Raw genomic sequence first — 26,103 nt, forward strand, 5'->3', positions numbered from 1 at the left:
TTCAATTAAGAAGGTATGGGGCCTCCCTGGTGGCGCAGTGGTTGGGAGTCCGCCTGCCGATGCAGGGGATACGGGTTCGTGCCCCGGTCTGGGAGGATCCCATATGCCGCGGAGCGGCTGGGCCCGTGAGCCATGGCCGCTGGGCCTGCGCGTCCGGAGCCTGTGCTCCGCAACGGGAGAGGCCACAACAGTGAGAGGCCCACATACCACAAAAAAAAAAAAAAAAAAAAAAAAAAGAAGGTATGCTTTTCATATCTTTGGGGAAAAAAATCTCCCAATGTATTTTGCTACCTGTTGTTGAGATGGGCATCTGAAACACTTCTTTTTTTAATTTTTAATTAATTAATTAATTAATTTTATTTTTGGCTGCGTTGGGTCTTAGCTGTGTGTGGGCTTTCTTTATTTGCAGCGAGCAGGGGCTACTCTTCGTTGTAGTGCCTGACCTTCTCATTGCCGTGGCTTCTCTTGTTGTGGAGCACCGGCTCTAGGCACGTGGGCTTTAGTAGTTGTGGCACATGGTCTGAGTAGCTGTGGCTCGCGGGCTCTAGATTGCAGGCTCAGTAGTTGTGGTGCATGAGCTTAGTTGCTCCACGGCATGTGGGATCTTCCTGGACCAGGGCTCAAACCCATGTCCCCTGCCTTGGCAGGCAGATTCTTTTTTTTTTTTTTTTTTTTTGCAGTATGCGGGCCTCTCACTGTTGTGGCCTCTCCCATTGAGGAGCACAGGCTCCGGACGCACAGGCTCAGCGGCCATGGCTCACGGGCCTAGCCGCTCCGCGGCATGTGGGATCTTCCCAGACCGGGGCACGAACCCACTTCCCCTGCATCGGCAGGCGGACTCTCAACCACTGCGCCACCAGGGAAGCCCGGCAGGCAGATTCTTAACCACTGCGCCACCAGGGAAGCCCTGAAACATTTCTGTCTTCTTGTTAAATTTACAAATTGGTGGTGGAGTTACCTTTATTTTGGAATCTATCCTAACATTTCCTTCCCTCCTCCTTAGGATCCACTTTGATGTATTTAAAGTGTTTTGCTTTCCATTTGCCCATTAACTTCTGCTTTTCTGGCATAACAATGCAGAATCTTAATTCTTAATTCTTCAGTGAGCTCTGTTCAGCATCTCAGCTTCTGCTGTCTCCTAATCAGGATGGATGCCACATTTATGAGATGATTCATAGCCTGCTCTTTTTTCCTCTGTGTTTTTTTCCCACAGATCTCCCAAGTCTTTATATTTTGCTCGTTTGGTTTTAGTTCCATACTGTGGTTGCTACTGATATGGTCTGGTTTGGAGTTTTGTAGGCCTTTGTAGTCTGCCTTTTAGGGAACACTCTACCTTTGTCCTGATATTTCTCTCTGCTGGGGAATTATCCCTAACAAAGTCCTGCACAGTGGATGGTGCTTTCTGACCTGTGCCCTGGGGGGCCTCTGCCACATGGTACTCCCTATCACCTTGGCTTCCCTCATCTTCAGAGTGTTTCAGACCTTGAGTAAATTATGCTGTTTCATAAACCACAGATGTAATCTTTCTTGCCACCTTTTTTTTCTGCAGCAGGCATACATATATGCCTTTCCTTTATCATTTCCCACCATCGTTCCCTGATCCATTTTAATTTGGCCCATCTGAGTTCAGAAATTTTAAGATATCTCTTAATTGGACCCAGTTTTTTTTCTCTTTATCACTGGCGAGTCAAATACAGTTTGCCCAGTCAGTATATCTTCATCCCTCATCTACTTTCTTTTGCTTTTGGGCCCAGATGTTTGCTCTGCTAACATAGCTGTCACTTATTATCACATAGTGAGAGATGAAGTCAAGAAAGGTTGGATTTGACCAAGGAATCCATTGATTGGATCAACCCTCATTAGCTTCATCGCCTTAATTAGGGTAATTCTATACAGGTGGTTTGCACACCCATCAGTCCAGCATCTCACCCAGACCCACACTCAATTTGCTTTGCTCCCACCTGGCTTTTTCTTTAGTGAATATTATCTTCCTTGTCTCTTAGGCCCTAGCAGCGTGCGTTATACAGAGTAGCCCCTCAGTGATTATCTCTTAGTGATGAGATTGAGCAATATCTAGTTTTGTGAATTGAGAAGCATGTCGTGGATTTAAAAATTCCTCTCACTGGTCTTTGCCACTTGTGAAGGCAAAGCATCATCATTTTGTTTATTCTGGAAAGTTGGTAGTCGACGTGAAACTTGTCCAATATATACAGGTGATTTACTTGAGTTTGAGTTTTGTTATAACGAAGCTATAAAATGTAATATAGTTGAATCCAAAGTTATTCTAAGGACACATTTTAAGAAAACATTAGTAGTGCAAACTCTGTGCTAAAGAATATGGAAATTGAGGAATGAGGACGTGATCAAAATTTTATAATGTTACTATAAATGAAGAAAGGGAGCTTATGACTAATATGTTGTAAGTATAATAACCTTATTTAAACCATTTTCCACATATTGTGAGAGAGGGACAAAGCAAAGTTAAGAGGATAATAAAAGACGTTTAAGGCAACAGTCCAACCCCAGCAGTAGAAATTGTCATATATCTATTTGATAGAATATTAAATGCTCTTTAGAAAGAATGGCAGCAACATGAATGCAACTAGAGATGATCATACTAAGTGAAATAAGTCAGAAAGAGACAAATACCATATGATATTACTTATATGTGGAATCTAAAATATGACACAAATGAACTTATCTACGAAACAGAAACAGACTCACAGACATAGAGAACAGACCTGTGGTTGCCAAGGGGGATGGGGATGGGGGAGGGATGGATGGGGAGTTTGGGGTTAGTAGATGCAAGCTATTACATATATTGAATAGAATGTATAAACAACAAGGTCCAACTGTATCGCACAGGGAACTATATTCAATATCCTGAGATAAACTATAATGGAAAAGAATATAAAAAAGAATGTATATATATCTATAACTGAGTCACTTTGCTGTACAGTAGAAATTAACACAACATTGTAAATCAGCTGTACTTCAATTTAAAGGAAAAGAATTATGAAGGCCATGTAGAAATGCAGAAATGTGTTTGAGATGCTTTTGTATTTTACCATTTTCATTTAACATTATTTAAGCTTGTAACCATAAATGTTACATATGGATAAGAACTAGATAGAATATGCAGAAATAATCATTATTCTAAATTTATTTTGTGTATAAGTTACCAAAACAAACCTGATCTATTTTCATGATTTGCCTGGAATTTAAACTCTAGGTCATTTCTCTTTTCCCAGTTCCCAAGACCGGAAAGGAGCTCTTCCATTTAAGTAAGGGCCTTCGAGAGGAGGGAGACCAGTGTGCTTGGAAGGGAGACAGGCCTTGGAAAGATGATGGGGGGGGGAAACTTTAAGGAAATTGACCTTAGGTTCTTGGAGGCAAGGAGGGAAGACCAGAAGTAAGAGAACAGATAAGGATGGGAGCTACAAACCACTAAGGACTAAGCTTCCTTGCAGTTTCCTGTGGAGCCCTGGTGATGGTTCCATGTGCCAGTGAAAATCATTTGGGTGCTGTTTTGACATAGCTACTGAGTCTTGCATTGGTGTATTGGTCAGTCATATTATCTAAAAGAAGTATTTGTGAACTCGGGCTTCAACTATATAGAGTAAATGTTTTTTATTTCTTTTTGTTATAAAGTCTAAATTACATTACTAAGAAGCTGATTATTTGAATACAGGAATTGATATTTTGGTGAATAATGCCAGTGCTATTAGCTTGACCAACACATTGGAAACACCTACAAAGAAAGTGGATTTGATGATGAACATCAACACCAGAGGCACCTATCTTACGTAAGTTAAAGACCTGTGGGAGAGAGTGTTGCAGTGTTTTGTCAGAGAACTAGTTGTAAACAGATTTGAATAGGTTAGGAATACAGTTTTAAAATCTAGTCAACCCTTATAAAGGCCTAAAAGTGCTCCAAGTCAGTAGATAGTATTTTAAATAGTTTTATTCAGAGTACCTTTTCTCTGTGATTCTAATAAAGACTAAAGTATAGCTCAAACATTTTCAAACATTTGCATGAGTAAATATACATATATGCATACCAAGTCTTCTGGCAAACCTGCAGTAGTCTCTTCCTCTGAAAAACACTGGAGTTTTAGTTATGTAAATAACAAGAAGCTCATTATGAATCCCATTTTAATGTAATTGAAAAAGGCTAATGCTATCTTGGGCAGTGTCAGGGAAAATATCAAATATAGAATGAGAGCAAATGTAGTCCTGTTGTGTTCTGGATTGGTCAGACCTAGTCCACTCTTGTTTATTTGTCCATTTGTTTATCTGTTTATTTACCTTCGGGTTCTACCATTTTTCATGTGGATATAAGGACAGATCAGCACAGAACTTTCTTATCTGCCTTATATGTACTTGTGTGTATCTGCCTTATACATTTGCATAGAACAGGTGGTTAGGAACTTGGGCTTTGGAGGCAGACTCCTTTGAGGATTCAAATCTCACCCCCCACCCTTCATGACTCACTATCTTCATGACCTTGTACAAGTAACTTAACCTCTTGCAGAGTCTGTTTTCTCATTTGTAAAATGGGGATAATAGAGAAGTATGTCATAAGATTGATAATAAGGGTTAAATGTAAAATTTGTCTTTAATTCTGAACTTTGCCCTTGGATGTGTTTTTTTGGATCTGCAAAACTTGGCTCTGACAGTGTTAAACATTTTGTTTTTATTAGTTACCTATATTCATAATTTCATTAGCTGCCTACATGAAAAAAATCAGGAGATTTACACAAAAATCCTGATTTCTGGCTTTCTTGAAACATTGGCCACATAGAGACAGCGTTCCCACATGGCAACAGTTAGCTACCATAGCCTAGTGGCAGAGTATCAACTGCGTTATCACATGGGGACTGGGCCCCATTGTCTCTGGATGCTGAGGGCAGGCTAAAAAGTTGCCACTTATCATTGTGCTTGCACTTTTTCTTCTTCTATTAAAGGAGAAAGTAAAATATTTCTCATACCCATGTCTCTATCTGAAGTGGGAAAATGAGACATATGCCAAGAGGGCCATATGTGCAAGTAAAATGGTTGAGAGCTTGCTTCTTTATAGATGTGGGGCATATTTCTATAAATTCAATGTGTAACCTATATTTCTCCTGAATGGAAACCATAGAGAATCAAACCATAGTAAGATCTGTGGCAAGCATATTGAAAAGATTGTGGTGAAAAACTTAACTAGAAAAAGGACTAACATTTCAATAGGTTTGTGTTTATTTTCAAATAAAATAAGCAATGCTGCTGTGTGATGCAGTTATGTGTTATAAGAAGAAATTATCTGGGCATCAAAATATTTTACAGCTGGTAACTTTGTGAAAGAATTTTGATTGAATGTAAACACTCATTTAAATAAGTGTTTAAAAATATAAACCTAACCAGGAATACTATTCCTGCTGAATTAAGGGTTAGAAGGGCATGATGCATGAAAAACTTAAATCATTTGTGGCAGTTTCTATTATAGATGACGAAGCCACAGGTATAAATATTCCACCCACCCAGTTATATTTATTTATGGTGTCAGGATAATTTTGATGTGATTAACGTTTTTTAGACTGGATACTCATGACATGAACATCAGGAACTGACTTGAGGATTGAGAAATGTTTTAGAAAATGTAATGTAGGTTTATCAAAAGTGGTAATCAGGACTTCCCTGGTGGTGCAGTGGTTAAGAATCCGCCTGCCAATGCAGGGGACACAGGTTTGAGCCCTGGTCCAGGAAGATCCCACATGCCGTGGAGCAACTAAGCCCGTGCGCCACAACTACTGAGCCTGTGCTCTAGAGCCCGCGAGCCACAACTACTGAGACAACGTGCCACAACTACTGCAGCCTGTGTGCCTAGAACCTGTACTCCACAACAAAAAGAAGCCACTGCAATGAGAAGCCCGCACACCACAACAAAGAGTAGCCCGTGCTCGCCACAACTAGAGAACGCCTGTGCACAGCAATGAAGACCCAATGCAGGCAAAAAATTAATTAATTTATTAATTTTAAAAAATCCACCTGCCAGTGCAGGGGACATGGGTTCGATCCCTGGTCCTGGAAGATCCCACGTGCTGTGGAGCAACTAAGCCTATGCACCACAACTACTGAGCCTGCGCTCTAGAGCCCGCGAGCCACAGCTTCTGAGCCCACGCACTACAACTCTGAAGCCCGTGTGCCTAGAGCCCATGTTCTGCAACAAGAGAAGCCACCGCAATGCAAAGCCTGCACACCTCAACGAAGAGTAGCCCCACTGGCTGCAACTAGAGAAAGCCCACGCGTAGCAACAAAGACCCAATGCAGCCCAAAGTAAATAAATTAAAAAAAAAAAGTGGTATAGACAGTGTGGCTGTGATGGTCAGGGTTAACTTTAAACATATACAAGTCTAAACTAATGTAGAAGTGTTTCACAGAGGTGTAGAAATTAAGTTTGTTCACTGTATTGTTCACTAGAAATTGCTCTTGCTAAAAGTTAAAAACGGGCCGTTATGAATGCTAAGAATTAAATAGACTTCCGTGGTTTGAAATACAGACTCTTCAGTGCTTTACTCATGTTGAATACAAAGTGATAATCAGTTCTGTGACAAGGTTGTGTGGTTGTGGTGTATTGTTGTAGAGATTTTGTTTTTGATTAGAAAGAAATCAATTCTTTTTTGCCACCCAAGAGAAAATTCCCAGCTCAGTTCCCAAGCAAAGATTGGGTCAAAGACTTGGCTTTTTTAGCTGACATTATGACTTACGGAAACACAAGTATATGATTCTCATTGCTCATTCCTTGTGAAATTATGTCTTTGGAAAACCCATTTGTCAAGAATAATTTGTCCCCTTTCCTATACCAAGGTCATTTTCCAAAAATGAAAGTGATGGCCTAAACTACATTCCTGTTTGTAGATTTGTTCAGTTCAAAACAAAACCAAAAAATCCGATATAGGAAAATGAACTAACCTTTTAAAATTACCTTTATGAATGAAAACTATTTGTGTAGTTGAAGAACTACAAATGGAATACATAAGCTGTAGGGCACTAAGGTACTAAAAACTAAATATGAGTACGTTGGAGTAATAGATCTACAAATATCTCAGGAATAGATACCCTAAAATAAAACTGTTTTTTATTATTTATTTATTTATTTATTTATTTATTTTAATTTTATTTTTTTCGGTACACGGGCCTCTCACTGTTGTGACCTCTCCTGTTGCGGAGCACAGGCTCCGGACGCGCAGGCTCAGTGGCCATGGCTCACGGGCCCAGCCGCTCCGCAGCATGTGGGATCCTCCCAGGCCGGGGCACGAACCTGTGTCCCCTGCATCGGCAGGTGGACTCTCAACCACTGCACCACCAGGGAAGCCCTAAAACCCTTTTTTAAAGCAAAGATTCTGTTCACTGTTGAAAGTTCCTATACTTATTAACAGCTATTTTTTAAAATAAATTTATTTTATTTATTTATTTATTTTGGCTGCATTGGGTCTTCGTTGCTGCTCATGGGCTTTCTCTAGTTGCGGTGAGTGGGGGCTACTCTTTGTTGCTGTGCACGGGCTTTTCACTGCAGTAGCTTCTCTTGTTGCGGAGCATGGGCTCTAGGCGCACGGGCTTCAGTAGTTGCGACACGTGGGCTCAGTAGTTGTGGTGCAGGGGCTTAGTTGCTCTGCGGTATGTAGGATCTTCCTGGACCAGGGCTTGAACCCGTGTCCCCGGCATTGGCAGGCGGATTCTTAACCACTGCGCCACCAGGGAAGTCCCTATTAACAGCTAGTTTTAAATAAAATTGTTACCAGTTAAAGGCATTTTACAATGCCAGTTGAAAGACCTGACATTGACCTTTGAACCAAAAAAAGGGTGTCAGGTTTTTGGCCCTCTATGAAAGGCATACGTTATAAAAGAGAAATTCATAATGAGACATTTCCATTTAAATTTTTGTTTTGTTTTTTATTTAGTGACACTCACTTCATTCACAGAAGATAAGTACAGGTTGTTTTCTCAGGGAAGCCTGAGAAGCATCCTCAGGGAGAGAGTAGGGGAAGGCCCAAAGAACTGAACTATTTGGAGATTTCAGCAAGGATCTGGAGCTGCTTCCTGATCCCTGGTGCCCAGGGCCCTGTGGCCTATGTCTTGTGTTCTAGTGGTTTGAAGAAACAGGGTTGGAAGACAGGAGGTAGAATGCAGATCCTTATTTGTATTTCTAAGTTTTAATTAAATATATAATCTCCAGGATTATATGTGTTTGTATCATGTTAAATGCTTATAGAAATTCAGTGATAAGGCTCAATTGTATTTCTGAACCGTTGCTCTTTCTTACACCCAGCTCACTTTATTCATTTACTTAAATGCCCTATAGGCCTTGGAGCTTACAACCCTGATTAAGTAAAATAATTCATGTGAAAGTAATAACTAATAAGTGCAGTGCCTAGCATACAGTAAGTTTCTAGTAAACTTAACTATCTTATTAAGCTCAAGGCATTAGTATCTAAGCGTGGTGCTAAGAGTTTTCAGTATAATGTGTAGGATAGGGCATGTTGCCGTGGAAAACGTACCTGATTAGGGTTAGTAACACTGAGGGTTAGGCAAGCAAAGTGCAGGTGGAAAGGTTTTGTCTAATATATCAGAGAAGCTCATGTTTGTAATGTAAATGAAATGAACTCCTTCCCTTGAGTGTGAAATATGGTCTTATTGCTTGGAATAAGTTGTTTGTTTCTTGTTGATTCTTTGAGGTGCAGCTTTACTGTTCTAATGACAAACAGCTGTGATATTGTTTGCCCTTCTCTACCTCACCCCCATAAAAGTGAAGCACCTTTGTAATAGAAAAACAATATGTACAAAAACCCTTTAGTGATATTGATTGTATTTGGTTTATAAACTTAAAAAGACATTGCAAAAAAAAAAAGACATTGTAGATGGTAACAAGAATGTTGTACATTGGTAATAAAGAAACAGACTTAAGAAGAATGGACTAGTTTCAAGTCCTAGAAGTTATTGAATGTGAAATAAAACTAAAAACTATAAAATTATTAAGCTACAGTATGTTATTAAGCTATATACTATAGCTTAATAATTAAACATTTCCAAATGTTGGACCTGTGTCTTTTGTAAAATAAATTATCTACCTTTTTGAAAGCGTTTAAAAAACAAACAACTAAATATTGCCTACAAAGGAACATTGCATTGCATATTGGTACAGATTAAATTTGGTAATGTATTGGGAGTTCATGTTATTAAATTACAGTTCCAGTGTGGTAGGAATACTATACCTACTAAGATGAAAAAAAATCAGAATATGTAATACTAATAATAGCAGTTGTTTATTTCATGTTTAATATATGAACTGTTCTAAGTATCTCATATGTATCATCTCATTTTAATCCCTTGGTCAATCCTAGCTAGTAGCAGGTATTACCAACATTTACAAATGAGAAAACTGAGAATTAGAATACTATATATTTTGCCCCAGATTACACAATGAAGGGCAGAAGGAGGATTTGAACCCAGGTCTGTCTGACTTGGAAGGATGTAGTTGAAGATAATCTAAGTTGGGTTTAAGGCTAGTGTGCCACGGAATTGATTATTGTCATCAAGCAGATCATATTGTCAGGCCATTATGCATAGCTTCAAAGGATGAATATTAGTTGCTTTTCCTATCTACATTCCAGGTAAGTGGGGGAACAACAACAAAGAAAACCAACAGAAGTACCCTACCAGTTATTGAACAAGTTCAGTTGCTCTGTAGAAGTAGTTTAAAATATAACTTAAGAGAGTAATGAAGCTGTTAAAAAGCTAGTAACTTGACTTGTGTTTTCTTTTGCTTTCAGGTCTAAAGCATGCATTCCGTATTTGAAAAAGAGTAAAATTGCTCATATCCTCAATCTTAGCCCACCGCTGAACCTAAATCCACTGTGGTTCAAACAGCACTGTGGTAGGTGGTAGGATGAGGGGATGGCTTGTTTAGTCAATTTGTTTTGTATTAAACCAGTATATCTATGATGTAATCACAATTTGTACATAGCGTTCAACATTAAATTTTCTATGCAGAAATCGATAGCATTCTGTAAGTAGATTCTTAATCTTTTATCTTTAATTTAAAAAATTGAGGTATAATTTACATTAAATAAAATGCACAGATGTTAATGGTTCAGTCTGATGAGTTTTGACAAACGTATACACCTGTATAACCAATACTCAAATGGAGATATGGATATCCCTGTCCTAGAAAGCTCTCTCAAGTCCCAGTGGGTGTGTTTTATTGTATGTAACTTATTCTTCAGTAAAGTTGGTGAAAACGATCCATGGAATACTTTACCTTTCACAGAAAACTAGTGATTTAAGGTGAGTATGCTAAATAACAAGATTTATGTATAGGTGCCTCCTTTGAAATAGTTGTGTCAGATACTTAGTCCTTATTTCAACATAATTCAGTAAAATTTCGAAAGGAAGGCAGTTGAAGTAGGAACCCATAGAACAAAACCAAAAGGAGTTCTGTTTTAATCGACCAGGTTAAATGAATTTGCAACCTTTTGTTTATGTTTTACTAGTAGTAGTTTTCCTTTAAATGGTCACTTTCATTTTTTTAAAAAAGAAAAGGAAAAAAACCAGATTAAGAAACAATAATGTAACTTACTCCCATAATGTTAAGAGAAGTGAAAGTTTATTACTGTCTTTTTTCTTTGAATCTAATATTAGGATGGAAGTATGTAAAAGTGGTTCATCCCTGATATATATAAAAACCATTTCCATAAACTACAGTTACTTCTATAAAAACTGTTCTTTTAAAAATAGTAAATTAAAATTATGTTTTGTATTATTATTAAGTAGTTCTGAAAAAATATATTGAGGAAGGAATAGTAATAGAAAGAAATTGGTTATTTAAATTCACAGATTAATTTCTTTCTTAATTAAATTCTTGGTGATTTCTTTCAGCTTACACCATTGCTAAGTATGGTATGTCTATGTGTGTGCTTGGAATGGCAGAAGAATTTAAAGGTGAAATTGCAGTCAATGCACTGTGGCCTAAAACAGGTATGTACTTACAAAAAATCCATTTATTGGATTCTCATTTATTGTTTTAGACACTCTTTGCTGGGTGGGGTGGGGTGCAAGTGAGTAGACTGTCAAAGGTAACCTCAGTCTGTTGGGAAAAAAGTTCAACTTTTTATTGTGCATAAAAGGCCCTTTTCAGTCATCTTCTTGCTTTGACTTGATCTGCGTGACTACATGATTGCTGTACTAGAAACACTGAACCCAGGAACACTTGAAGAGTCTCATTAAAGCCAGCAGGAAGCCATCTGCGTTTCCCTAACCTTTTTTCCATCACTATCTTTGGTACCTTAAAAAATTCTACAGATTCTCATACTTTTGTTTTCTCCTCACACATCCCAGCAAATGCTTCTTTACTTTCTTTCTTACTTTCTTTCTTACTACTTTGTCTTTTTCCTTTATGAAAAACCAACTTTTCTGTACTTTCACATGAGCTCTGAGTTCACAGAGTGCCTAGATCCCCTTTAGGTGACAGAATAACCTGCATATGGCTGGGTATGCAGCTTTAGAGTTAAATGTATGATGAAAGCTGATGGGTGCAGGCTAGGGAATATGTTGTCTAAACATGAGGGAAAGTCAGTAACAATGACAGAAGGGGAAAGCTTGTCCTTGTGGGTTCTTATTCTCCACTTATATATCAAAACAGCTTAAAGGAGGTAAAAGAAAAGAAACTATATCTATTATACGTTTTTTCATATATTTAATAGATAATGCCTGTGAAAACCTTAACTACTTTCATCTTAAATCTAAATGACAATCCTACCCCACAAAAGTATGATAGAGGGAAAATGTAGTGGGAATCACTTTTTCATTTTATGTATTTAACAGAACCTTTGTTGCACTAACATCAGTACTCCAACATGTAAATTAGTGTGACCCCTTTCCAAGGAAACTTCTTAGGGGTCAAACTGGTGTGTCTCCTCCTAGGACAGTGCCCTCCATTCAGTGGTCACTTAGGTGTTTTTTGAATGAATGATAATTTTGGATTCCCTTTGAAAGTATCTTCATATTCTTCATTATATTCCTTGAAACATACAGATTGCAGACTGGAATCTTTTCACTTATTTGAGGGTACAGGGGGTTTCTGAGAAAGTGACTGTTGAAACTTATGGCCTTGCTGTCCACCCTTTCCAACGACCAGGAAACTCCCCAGAGTGGAGCAGGTGTTGGGGTGGCAGGCAGGCAGGACATGAAAGGAATGAGCAAGACATTGATTCTGTAAGAGGAGTAACTGAGAAGCTTGAAGGAGGTTATTCCCCTCTGGGCCAGAGGACAGAATGGGGCCAGTAGAGAGCATTGGAGGGAGAATTAATACTCAGAAGTTCCTGGAGAGAGCTCAGCCCATGGAGATCTGAGGCCCTCACCTGGGTGATTCAACAGGTGAGAGAACTATTTCCTACCCTTAAGGCTGAACAGTGAGGAGATCAGGGAGAATTCTCCTTTAGGCCTCCAAATGGATTCAGTAACTGGTACATCTGCTGTATTACCCACCCGTGGGCAGAGACTGCTCCACTTGCCCCTGCTGCCAAGGTTGCCATTGTTTAAAGTATCTAAGGGTGAATAGAGCAGTGAAGAGACAAAAAGTGCAGTGCAGCTAAGGGGATCCAATATCCAGACACAGGAAAAATAAACAAACACCACTGTCTGTTAGAAGAACACTTAATTCAGAATTTTTGCAAATCATGATAGCCCTAGAGGTGCTCTTGAACGGAACTGCCATATAGCAGCGTGAATTGTACCCAGAGTTGTAGCTTAGAAACAAATGAGGGATTTCTTTTTCTTCCCATCTGCTGTATACTAGGTGAGATCTCCTCAGCTCCAGGCAGTAGTGAAAGACCTAATGGTCTATGGTATTGAAGCTGGGAGAACAAGGGGCTGTGGGTGAGAATTTATGGAGCCCTGGGATATGTTGCTAATGCAACTCTTAGGAAAATTTAGCTGTTGCAGCCAGCTCTCTAGCCACTATCTTTCTTTTCTAATAAGAACTCCAGGAATGAAAAAAATTCTTTTAATGAACTATAGTTGATGTAAATATTATGTTAGTTGCAGGTGTACTGCATAGCGATTTGACATTTGCATACATTGTGAAATGATCACCACGATAAGTCTAGTAACCATCTGTCTCCATACAAAGTTATTACAGTATTAGTGACCATATTCCTTATGCTGCATGTAACATTCCTGTGGCTTATTTATTTTATAACTGGAGGTTGTACCTCTTAATACCTTTCACGTATTTTTCCCCACCCTTCACCCCACTCTCCTCTGGCAACCACGTGTTTGTTCTCTGTATCTATCAGTCTGTTTTCATTTTGTTTTGTTTGTTTATTTTGTTTTTCAGATTCCACATATAAGTGAGATCATATGATATTTGTCTTTGTCTGACATTTCATTTAGCATGATACTCTGTAGATCCATCCATGTTGTCACAAATGGCAAGATTTAATTTATTTAATGGCTGAGTAATGTTCCATTGTATGTGTGTGTGTGTGTGTGTGTGTGTGTGTGTGTGTATTACCACATCTTCCTTATCCATTTATCCATCGATGGACATTTAGGTTGCTTCCATATCTGGGTTATTGTAAATAATGCTGCAGTGAACATTGGTGTGCATATATATTTTTGAATTAGTGTTTTTGTTTTCTTTGGATAAATACCCAGAAGTGAAATTGCTGGATGATATGGTAGTTCTATTTTTAATTTTTTAAGGAGGAATCAATTTTTTAAAATTCCATCTGAAGTTTGACTAAGATTCTTTATGCCCTGACCTCCTGTGGGATCAGAACCATGATTTATTGCTTCTTCGTTTCCCTTATGTTACTGTAGCAGACACAGTTCTTTTAAGATTTTCTGGAGAGTGATATTCGTTGCAGTGAGGCAAAGATGAGTGAAAAAACTGCTTCTACAGTATTTTTCAAACTACATGTCAAGACTCATTGGTGAGTCATGAAATTAATTTAGTGAGGCATGAAATCAATTTAGTGGATTGTGAAATCTAGGTAGCAGCCAGAATTTTGTTGTTGTTTCAATTTATTTCTAATTGAATAAAATAGAAAATATTAGAGAGCATTGCATATAGTAAGAGTCAGTGTTGTTTCATAAACTTTTTTCATACATAAGGGTCATATATAAGTGAAATAGGTATATGTTTGTGAGTGTATATGTGTAGGTATTATGTGTTTTTAGTCATGCTGATATAAAGTGTTACTTGTGAATCACAGTAAAACAGTTTAAAAGCTCGCACTTTCTTGTGCCTTGTTTTTTTAACTTCTTTTCCTTCTCTCATCCTTTCTCAACCTCCTCCCCCTACCTTAATCATTGCTGTTACTAAAGCTGATAGATAGTGAGAGTCAGGCAGTTAGTTAGAAAGGGAGGTCTCTGAGATAAAGTCTGAACATAGTGTTTTCCCTCTTGGTACCTCTATTATGTCACTTGACACTTTATATTCATTCATCTTCCAAACGCTTTTATATGCCAGACACAGTTCTCTGTGCTATTTATTCATTATGTATTCAACAGATAATTTATTAAGTATCTACTATGCACAAGGTACCTGGGGGTACTAAGATGAATGTGATGCAGTCCTTACCTTCAGAGAGTTTACCCCGTAATGCCAGAGATGAAAGAGTTTGTTGCCATCATTTACACTTCGTCCTTCTTTCCTGGCCTCCCCTCTTCTAATCTTTAGGTCTTTGGGATTCTGGGGTAACAAAGTGAGAAGAAGCCTAGTCTAACACTAAAAATCTGAGATTTTATTCATCAGCAAATATTTCCTGGACACCTATTATGTGCTAAGCTCTGTTCTAGTTGCTTAAGATACATCAGAGAACAAAGTGGACAAGAGTATCTGCCATTATGGAACTTATAGTATAATTGGGAGAGACACAATAGACATTTAACATAATGAATAATAAACTATATAATATGCTAGAAGGTGATAATGCTATGGAAAAAGTAGAAGAAGGTAAGGGAGATTAAAAGACTCAGGTGTTGGGGAGGATAAGTTGCCATTTTAAATAGGGTAGAAAGGTTTAGCCTTTTTGAGGTGACATTTGAGAGTAGAAGTCTTCAAGTAAGGAGGTGATGGAGTTCACCTTGGGGATGTGTTGGTCAATGGGGTATTTGAGGGAAAAGCATTGAAGACAGAAGACATAGGCTGGAATGAGGGGAGAGTGGTAGGAAGTGAGGAGATGATGCTTTTGAGGAAATGGTCAGATGTTGTAAGGTTCTTGCCAAGACTTGGGTTTTTACTCTATGAGTGAAATGAGGAGTTTTTTTTTTTTTTTTTTTTTTTTTTTTTGCGGTACGCGGGCCTCTCACTGCTGTGGCCTCTCCTGTTGCGGAGCACAGGCTCCGGACGCTCAGGCTCAGCGGCCATGGCTCACAGGACCAGCCGCTCTGCGGCACGTGGGATCTTCCCGGCCCGGGGCACGAACCTGCGTCCTCTGCATCGGCAGGTGGACTCAACCACTGCACCACCAGGGAAGCCCAGGAGCTTTTGCAAGGTTTTGAGGAGGGGCCTGATTCTTTTAAATTTGTAAAAGAATCTCTCTGGCTGCTCTGCTGAGAATAGATTCTCATAGGGCAAAAGGAGAAACAGGGAGACCAGTTTGGAGCCTATTAGAGTAACCTAGGCACAGATATTAGTAGCTGTGACCAGGGTGATAGCAGAGGCAGAGAGTGGTCAGATTCTGATATTTTTTGAAGTTAGAACCAACAAGATGTGCTGATGGATTAGATATAGGATATAAGGCAAAAAGAAGAGCCAAGGATGACTCCAAAATTACTTTGGCTTTAGTAACTGGAATAATGGAGTTGCCATCAACTGAGATGAGGGAATGCTACAGACAGGGGAGGTTGGGGAACAAATTCAGTTTGGGGCATTGTGATTGAGCATCCACGTGGAGATGGTCAATAAGCAGTTGGGTTTGGAAGTCTGGGGGTCATGAGGGAGGTCCAGGCTGGAGATGGAAATTTGTGGATTTTCAGCATATAGATGGCATATAGAGTCACAAGGCTAGATGATGTCAGCTAGAGAGTGAATAGAAGAAGAGAAAGTATCATTGGCCATTGCAATGTTAAGAGGTTGGGAAGAAGAGGGAAAAAATCCACATAGGAGAGTAAGGTAGGAAGAAAATCAAAGAGTATGATGTCCTGAAAGCCAATTGGAGAAAGTGTTTCAAGGAAGAAGAGGAATGATCAGTTGTGTCAAATGCTGCTCATAGCTCTTACAAGATGGGGACTGACCACTGGATTTAGTAATCTGGACATCTCTTTCATATCACTTACAACATTTGAAATTAAATTGCTGATTTTATAACTAATTGTTTAATGTCTTTTTTTGGGGGGCTGTGTTGGGTCTTCATTGTGGCATGCAGGATCTTCATTGCGGCATACTGGATCTTCGTTGAGGCATGCAGGATCTTTGTTGAGGCATGAGGGATCTTTCGTTGCGGTGCGTGGGCTTCTCTCTAGCTGCGGTGTGCAGGCTTCTCTCTAGCTGTGGCGTGTGGGTTTTCTCTCTCTGGTTGTGGTGCGGGCTCCGTAGCGTGTGGGCCCTGTAGTTTGTGGCACACAGGCTCTTTTGTTGAGGCGCATGAGCTCAGTAGTTGTGGCGCATGGGCCTAGTTGCCCCACAGCATATGGGATCTTATTTCCCTGACCAGGGATCAAACCTGTGTCCCCTGCATTGGAAGGTGGATTCTTCAGCACCGGACCACCAGGGAAGTCCCTGTTTAATGTCTTTCTTGCTAGAAAAGCTTCTTGAAGGTAGAGACAGTATCTGTCTTGTTCATTTTATTATAGTCATTGTAGACATTAAGTAAGTATTTTATGAATGAATGAAAGTGCAGTATGATTCCCTTCTACCTAGGTCCAAGATAGGCATTCTGAACAAAGCTTATATAAGGAAGGGGGAGAACATTGTATGACAGGGAACGTGGAGGACGGTATCAGGATTGGAAGAAGAAATCAGCTCACTGCTGAGACTTTGCTTTAGCTTAGAGATGTTCGTTTTAAATTGACTAGACATCTTGGAACCATTGGTATCATTTGGGTCCTAGATTTGTATAGCATAGTGAATTCAGTTGACGGTCATGTTCCATATGATACACGGCATAATGAATTATGTAAGGGATACTCTTAAAACGTAGCAAGAGGGCCATGTATTTCAGATTAAAGGTTAGGAAAGGTTGTTTTCTAATGGAACAATTGAAATGAGACCACAAGAGGATACTGGAGTTAGCAAGAAGGAGACTGGGCAAGGCATTCCTGGCAGAGCGAACAAAAAAGGCTGCAGTATGGGACAATACCATGTGTTTGGTGGAACGACAAGAAGTTTAATATAGTTGCCCCATGATGGGGTGTGGGCTGTTTATTTCCCTCTGAACTTGAGCATCTGCAAATGGGTTCATATTGGCCTGAATGTTGGGGGGGGGGTATGAGGTTGTGGGGAAGATGGACAAACTAAGCCCAAAGGGCTTGATTGCCGGGTTTAGGAGCTTGAATTTATTCAGCGGAGAGCCACTTTAGAATTTTAGAAGCAGGAGAACAATAAGAAGAAGAAGGAAGAGAGGAGCGGTGGTTTGTTGATGAGGTTTAGGAAGTTTAATTTGGCATCTGAATATAGGATGACTTGTAAGTTTGTGGAAAGAGGAGGCAGGAAACCTAGCTAGAATATTGCATTATTCATGATGGAGGCAATGAAAATGGATTTGAGAGGGTGTTCGTGCTCCTGGCTGTTTGGGAGGCCTCTATTTAAAAAACATATGTCTTCTTTCTGGACTGAGTAGAGTGGTTCTTTCTTTATGCTTGTTGGAACCAGAAGCAATCTCCCAACATTACTGCCCTTCCAGGAAGAGGAGGTTTATTGCACTTAATGAAATGAGTACAGTGTGACATGTATTATCTACAATCAAAACAGTGTCCTGGTCCACACTTTTCGTCCTCCCTGGCTCAGTGTTCCTTCTCTACACTGGCGACATTACCCCTTCTGGGTCTAGAACTTTCAAGCCAGTGAATTCAACGCATCCAGAAAACGGACTAGAAAGCATGCCTTTAGTAGTTCCACAACATGAGGATCTCAGGCACCCGACTACGTCACCCTCAAAAATATCATTTTCTCATTTTACAAAACCCATTTCATAGTTTCTGCTGATGTGGAGGGTGGGGAGGGGAGGAGGGATGAGGGCTGCTATTGAAAATGCCTGCTGCGTCTTGCATCTGGATTGGTCAGAACAAGTGTGGTAGAAGAGGAAAGTCCACTTTTTTTTTTAATATTTATTTATTTGGCTGTGTTGGGTCTTAGTAGCTGCTCGTGGGATCTTCATTACCACGTGCGGGATCTTCATTGCAACATGTGGGATCTTTTTTTAGTTGCGGGATGCGGTACCTTTAGTTGCAGTACGTGGGATCTAGTTCCCTGACCAGGGATTGAACCGAGGCCCCCTGCACTGGGAGTGCGGAGTCTTAGCCACTGGACCACCAGGGAAGTCCCAAAGGTCCATTTTTGGATAGGTTTCATGTGAGCTGGGGTGGGGAGTCTGGAACTGGTGGCTCCTGATCTTGGCAATGGCAGTGGAGAGGAAGATAACAGAAGCATCACAGAATAGCCACAGTCCTCTGTCACCTGGACCACATTACATGTAGACGTGGGAACTCAGCTAACCAGGGAGGTCAAGGTGACAAGGTGGCAGCCGGCCTCTCTTGGTACTAGAAACCAAAACTGGTTTCCGTTTTTCAAGGGACCTACTTACCAACAAGGTTAAGCAGTTTATACCATATTTCACTGATTCTGAGATGCCCATGTTTTCACATTTTTACATCTTTGATATCAGGTTGCTCTTACAGTTGATGATATATTGTAGTTTAATTGGCAGGGTTTTTTTTCCTCATTGGTACACTGATTTCTTTTTAAATTAATTAATTAATTAATTTAGGCTGCGTTGGATCTTCGTTGCTGCCCGCAGGCTTTCTCTAGTTGCGGCGAGTGTGGGCTACTCTTTTTTTTTTTTTATTTTTTTAATTTTTGCTGTGTTGGGTCTTCGCTTCTGTGCGAGGGCTTTCTCTAGTTGTGGCAAGCAGGGGCCACTCTTCATCGTGGTGCGCGGGCCTCTCACTGTCGCGGCCTCTCTTGTTGCTGAGCACAGGCTCCAGACGCGCAGGCTCAGTAGTTGTGGCTCACGGGCCCAGTTACTCAGCGGCATGTGGGATCTTCCCAGACCAGGGCTCAAACCCGTGTCCCCTGCATTGGCAGGCAGATTCTCAACCACTGCGCACCAGGGAAGCCCTGGGCTACTCTTTATTGCGGTCCACAGGCTTCTCATTGCGGTGGCTTCTCTCGTTGAGGAGCACAGGCTCTAGGCACATGGGTTTTAGTAGTTGCAGCGCATGGCCTCAGTAGTTGTGGCTCATGGGCTCTAGAGCACAGGCTCAATAGTTATGGGTGCATGGGCTTAGTTGCCCCGTGGCATGTGGGATCTTCCTGGACCAGGGGTCAAACCCATGTCCCCTGCATTAGCAAGCAGATTCTTTATTTTTTTTAACATTTTTATTGGAGTATAATTGCTTTACAATGGTGTGTTAGTTTCTGCTTTATCACAAAGTGAATCAGTTATACATATGTTTCCATATCTCTTCCCTCTTGAGTCTCCCTCCCTCCCACCCTCCCTATCCCACCCCTCTAGGTGGTCACAAACCACCTAGCTGATCTCCCTGTGCTATGTGGCTGCTTCCCACTAGCTATCTGTTTTACGTTTGGTAGTGTATATATGTCCATGCCACTCTCTCACTTTGTTACAGCTTACCCTTCCCCGTCCCCATATCCTCAAGTCCATTCTCTAGTAGGTCTGCGTCTTTATTTCCGTCTTGCCCCTAGGTTCTTCATGACCATTCTTTTTGGTTTTTTAGATTCCATATATATGTATTAGCATACAGTATTTGTTTTTCTCTTTCTGACTTACTTCACTCTGTATGACAGACTCTAGGTCCATCCACCTCACTACAAATATCTCAATTTCATTTCTTTTTATGGCTGAGTAATATACCATTGTATATGTGTGCCACATCTTCTTTATCCATTCATCTGATGATGGACACTTAGGTTGCTTCCATGTCCTGGCTATTGTAAATAGAGCTGCAATGAACATTTTGGTACATGACTCTTTTTTTTTTTTTTATCAGTTTCTGCTTTATAACAGAGTGAATCAGTCATACATATACATCTGTTCCCACATCCCTTCCCTCATGCATCTCCCTCCCTCCCACCCTCCCCATCCTACCCCGCCAGGCGGTCACAAAGCACCGAGCTGATCTCCCTGTGCTCTGCGGCTGCTTCTCACTATCTATCTACCTTACGTTTGGTAGTGTATATATGCATGACTCTTTTTGAATTATGGTTTTCTCAGGGTTTATGCCCAGTAGTGGGATTGCTGGGTCATATGGTAATTCTATTTTTAGTTTTTTAAGGAACCTCCGTACTGTTCCCCATAGTGGCTGTGTCAATTTACATTCCCACCAACAGTGCAAGAGTGCTCCCTTTTCTCCACACCCTCTCCAGCATCTATTGTTTGTAGATTTTTTGATGATGGCTATTCTGACTGGTGTGAGATGATATCTCATTGTATTTTGATTTGCATTTCTCTAATGATTAATGATGTTGAACATTCATTCATGTGTTTGTTGGAAATCTGTATACCTTCTTTGGAGAAATGTCTGTTTAGGTCTTCTGCCCATTTTTGGATTGGGTTGTTTGTCTTTTGTTACTGAGCTGCATGAGCTGTGTGTAAATCTTGGAGATTAATCCTTTGTCAGTTGCTTCAGAAAGTAGGCATAGAGGGAACTTTCCTCAACATAATAAAGGCCATATATGACAAACCCACAGCCAGCATCATCCTTAATGGTGAAAAACTGAAACCATTTCCACTAAGATCAGGAACAAGACAAGGTTGCCCACTCTCACCACTCTTTTTCAACATAGTTTTGGAAGTTTTAGCCACAGCAATCAGAAAAGAAAAAGAAATAAAAGGAATCCAAATCGGAAAACAAGAAGTGAAACTGTCACTGTTTGCAGATGACACGATACTCTACATAGAAAATCCTAAAGATGCTACCAGAAAACTACTAGAGCTAATCTTGAATTTGGCAAAGTAGCAGGATACAAAATTAATGCACAGAGATCTCTGGCATTCCTATACACTAATGATGAAAAATCTGAAAGTGAAATTAAGAAAACACTCCCATTTACCATTGCAACAAAAAGAATAAAATATCTAGGAATAGGGCCTCCCTGGTGGCGCAAGTGGTTGAGAGTCCGCCTGCCGATGCAGGGGATGCGGGTTCGTGCCCCGGTCTGGGAGGATCCCATATGCCGCGGAGCGGCTGGGCCCGTGAGCCATGGCCGCTGAGCCTGCGCGTCCGGAGCCTGCGCGTCCGGAGCCTGTGCTCCGCGACGGGGGAGGCCACAACAGTGAGAGGCCCGCATACCGCAAAAAAAAAAAAAAAAAAAAAAAAAATATCTAGGAATAAACCTACCTAAGGAGACAAAAGACCTGTATGCAGAAAATTATAAGACACTGATGAAAGAAATTAAAGATGACACAAATAGATGGAGAGATATACCATGTTCTTGGATTGGAAGAATCAACATTGTGAAAATGACTCTACTACCCAAAGCAATCTACAGATTGAATGCAATCCCTATCAAACTACCACTGGCATTTTTCACAGAACTAGAACAAAAAATTTCACAATTTGTATGGAAACACAAAAGACCCCGAATAGCCAAAGCAATCTTGAGAACGAACAATGGAGCTGGAGGAATCAGGCTCCCTGACTTCAGACTATACTACAAAGCTACAGTAATCAAGACAGTATGGTACTGGCACAAAAACAGAAATATAGACCAATGGAACAGGATAGAAAGCCCAGGGATAAACCCACGCACATATGGTCACCTTATCTTTGATAAAGGAGGCAAGAATATACAATGGAGAAAAGACAGCCTCTTCAATAAGTGGTGCTGGGAAAACTGGACAGGTACATGTAAAAGTATGAGATTAGAACACTCCCTAACACCATACACAAAAATAAGCTCAAAATGGATTAAAGACGTAAATGTAAGGCCAGAAACTATCAAACTCTTAGAGGAAAACAGAGTCAGAACACTCTATGACATAAATCACAGCAAGATCCTTTTGGACCCACCTCCTAGAGAAATGGAAATAAAAACAAAAATAAACAAATGGGACCTAATGAAACTGCAAAGCTTTTACACAGCAAAGGAAACCATAAACAAGACCAAAAGACCACCCTCAGAATGGCAGGCAGATTCTTAACCACTGTGCTACCAGGGAATTCCCTGCTATTTTTTATTAATAAGGTACCACATCAAGAGTGAGGCCAGGGCCTCCCTGGTGGTGCAGTGGTTGAGAATCTACCTGCCAATGCAGGGGACGCGGGTTTGAACCCTGGTCTGGGGGGATCCCACATGCCGTGGAGCAACTAGGCCCGTGTGCCACAGCTACTGAGCCTGCGCGTTTGGAGCTTGTGCTCCGCAACAAGAGAGGCCGCGATAGTGAGAGACCCGCGCACCGCGATGAAGAGTGGCCTCCGTTTGCCACAACTAGAGAAAGCCCTCGCACAGAAACGAAAACCCAACACAGCCACAAATAAATTAATCAATTAAAAAAAAAAAAGAGGCCAGAGGTCTTGAGCTATTGGTAAAGTAAAAAAAAATTATTCCTAGTAAAGGAATTTTAGTTACAATGTGGAGAAGTATCTTCTAATTGAATGCTATTAGGAAATTCCCCAAGTTAATGTGTACTCTTTGAAAGAGCGATGTGTGCTAGGATGTAATTGCCGTGAATGTAGGGAATTTTTGTCTGTTTTGTCCACTCATCTGTCCCCAATACCTCCAATAGTGCCTGACTTCTTTGTAAGGCTCAGTAACTATTTGTTGAATGAGTGAAAAGGGTCAGTGGCTCTTAAAAGCTATATACTTTTCATCTTGTGGACTGAATTGTGTAAGTTATTCCAGTATGTAATGATTTCAGGATGGTTTAATAGTGGAATGGAGAGTTTATCTAAATTACTAGAAACTCTGACACCTAAAGTATATTTAAACAAATTGACTTTCATTGCTTTAAATATAAGCTAAAATACTTATGTAAATTGAGTTGTTACTATTTACAACTTTGACAATGTGTAATTAATAATGTAGTATTAATGGTAGAGTTTCAAGTTACTTCATAAAAAACATGTAATTTAAAAATTAGGGGCTTCCCTGGTGGTGCAGTGCTTAAGAATCCGCCTGCCAGTGCAAGGGACACGGGTTCGAGCCCAGGTCCGGGAAGATCCCACATGCCGCAGAGCAACTAAGTCCGTGCACCACAACTACTGAGCCTGTGCTGTAGAGCCCATGAGCCACAACTACTGAGCCAGTGTGCCACGACTACTGAAGCTGGCTCACCTGGAGCCTGTGCTCCTCAACAAGAGAAGTCACCACAGTGAGAAGCCCATGCACCACAACGAAGAGTAGCCCCCGCTCGCTGCAAACAGAGAAAGCCCGTGTGCAGCAACAAAGACCCAATGCAGCCAAAAATAAATAAATAAATAAATAAATAAATTAATTAATTAAAATTTATATGCACTGAAAATAGTGGGAATTATATGCAAATATTGATAGTAATTATCTGGGCTTCCCTGGTGGTGCAGTGGTTAAGAATCCATCTGCCAGTGCAGGGGACATGGGTTCAGTCCCTGGCCCTGGAAGATCCCACATACCATGGAGCAACTAAGCCCATGAGCCACAACTACTGAGCCTGTGCTCTAGAGCCCGTGTGCCACAACTACTGAAGCCCGGGCGCCTAGAGCCGGTGCTCTGCAACAAGAGAAGCCATGACAATGAGAAGCCCACGTACCGCAACAAAGAGTAGCCCCCGCTCACCGCAACTAGAGAAAGCCCACACACAGCAATGAAGATCCAACTCAGCCAAAACTAAAAACAAATAAATAAATAAATTTATTTAAAAAAATAGTAATTATCTCTGGGTAGGGGGATTATAGATAATTTAAAAATTCTTCCTTGGGACTTCCCTGGCGGTCCAGTGGTTAAGACTCCACGCTTCCACTGGAGGGGGTACAGGTTCGATCCCTGGTCGGGGAACTGAGATCTGGCATGCTGCAGGGTGTGGCCAAAAAAAAAATTTTCTTCCTTTTAATTCTCTTTATTTTCTAGTATTTCATAAATGAAAGTAGTATCTGAACTTAAAAGGGACCCCCAAGTCCAGCCAGTATCTACTGAATGTTTATGGTATATTTGTCATTGTTTTAGGAACTAGGGATACAGTGATGAACAAGAAAAACAGAGTCTCTGTATTCTAGTAGAGGAAAAAGAGAAAATAAGCTTAGGAAAGGAGCTCCATATTTTAGAAACAAGAAACTGAGGCCGAAAGATGTTAAAGTAGCTTGCCGAAAGTCACGGCATAGTTGGCTTAAAAATGTTAGTCACTTGATGTACAGCTCAGTGCTCTTGCTGTTATTCCTCACTGCAAGTTCTTTGAGCATTCTTTTTTTTTTTTTTTTTCTTTTTGCGGTATGCGGGCCTCTCACTGTTGTGGCCTCTCCCGTTGCGGAGCACAGGCTCCGGATGCGCAGGCCCAGCGGCCATGGCTCACGGGCCCAGCCGCTCCGCGGCATATGGGATCCTCCCAGACCGGGGCACGAACCCGTATCCCCTGCATCGGCAGGCGGACTCTTAACCACTGCGCCACCAGGGAGGCCCTCTTTGAGCATTCTTAATCAGAAATCTAATTGAATGTTGCCGTGAGTCTCATGAAGGAGTACTGTATAAGGCAGTGTTGTGTAGAGCAAGGAACATGTGTTGTCTACCCAGTTATGACAGTAAAACATTTGGCAAATCCTTTAAGCTCTCTGGACCTTTTTCTCATCACCTGAGTTATGAAGAGATTATTTGTCTTGCTTGTTACTCCCATAGTCCTATTACTTGATTTAGAGTTACGTATGTGTATGTTTGTTTTCTCTACAGCCATACACACTGCTGCTATGGATATGCTGGGAGGATCTGGTATTGAAAGCCAATGTAGAAAAGTTGATATCATTGCAGATGCTGCATATTGCATTTTCAAAAAGCCAAAAAGTTTTACTGGCAACTTTATTATTGATGAAAATATCTTAAAAGAAGAAGGAATAAAAAATTTTGATGTCTATGCCATTACACCAGGTAATGCATATAGTTTTCAGAAGTAGTGATGTGTTTTTCCACATTTTCTGCAGTGGACATACATCTGTTTTGTGTGCATGTTTATGTGATTATAAAATTAATATGCTCTTTTAAAAGCTGTCCTCCTATTGAAAGGAAAAACCCAGACCAACACAACTGGAAAAACAGAGAAAGGGAAAATAGAAGTGAGTTGAAGGCTTTTTAAGTGATGCACAGATAGAGAAGGTCACATCAGCTTCTAACCATTTCCAAATCTTGAAACCAAAAATGAAAATTAGTTTTTAAAGTCGGCCTTAAAATCACACAGTAAAGATTTTTTTCAAGGATATGGTAACAGATGATACAGTGGTGAGTTTTTTACAAAAACTTTTTAAGATTATGGGCTTTCCAAATGTTGTCTCTTAAGTGCAGTCTGAGAGTAACTTCATGATGAATGGTGAAGGTGAATGAACAGGGTCTACCCTATGTACAAGGGGGTATTTGAGAAGTTCTCAGAAGGCCCCTTGTTCAAAAATAATTCTTACCGTTGTAACTGTAGGTGAGGATGGTGATGATAATGCATTTTTACTTTATGTATAAAGTATACTATATAATAGACAATATAGCCCCAAATGGGAGTTGTATTTATTTGTGCAAAAGTGTATTTTAAATACTATTCATTAGGTTGAGCTTCTAGGTGACAGAAACCACATTTCTATTTGTATCATCCCTGTCTCTTCAGTTTGAACTGAATTGAATTAAATAGCTCTTTGCAGTTTTAAAAAACACTTTTATATACAGTGTCTGTTTAGCCTTCATAGCAATCCTGTGAGGGAAGCAATATTGTATAC

At 40.4% G+C, this 26,103-nt stretch overlaps 1 protein-coding gene across 3 annotated transcripts in view; it reads left to right on the forward strand.

Annotated features, from left to right (window-relative positions):
• Positions 1 to 26,103, forward strand: part of HSDL2 (hydroxysteroid dehydrogenase like 2) — an 80,353-nt gene that overhangs the window by 26,042 nt on the left and 28,208 nt on the right. For all 3 annotated transcript variants that reach the window (XM_060102102.1, XM_060102100.1, XM_060102101.1), the window contains 4 exons: positions 3,692 to 3,806; positions 9,813 to 9,916; positions 10,918 to 11,016; positions 25,079 to 25,273. In XM_060102102.1, the coding sequence (XP_059958085.1) occupies positions 3,772 to 3,806; positions 9,813 to 9,916; positions 10,918 to 11,016; positions 25,079 to 25,273 (433 nt within the window). In that variant the 5' untranslated portion in view covers positions 3,692 to 3,771. The remainder of the gene's footprint in view (positions 1 to 3,691; positions 3,807 to 9,812; positions 9,917 to 10,917; positions 11,017 to 25,078; positions 25,274 to 26,103) is intronic.

This window comes from Mesoplodon densirostris, chromosome 6 (assembly GCF_025265405.1).
Source record: "Mesoplodon densirostris isolate mMesDen1 chromosome 6, mMesDen1 primary haplotype, whole genome shotgun sequence".
Classification (NCBI taxonomy): Eukaryota; Metazoa; Chordata; class Mammalia; order Artiodactyla; family Ziphiidae; genus Mesoplodon; species Mesoplodon densirostris.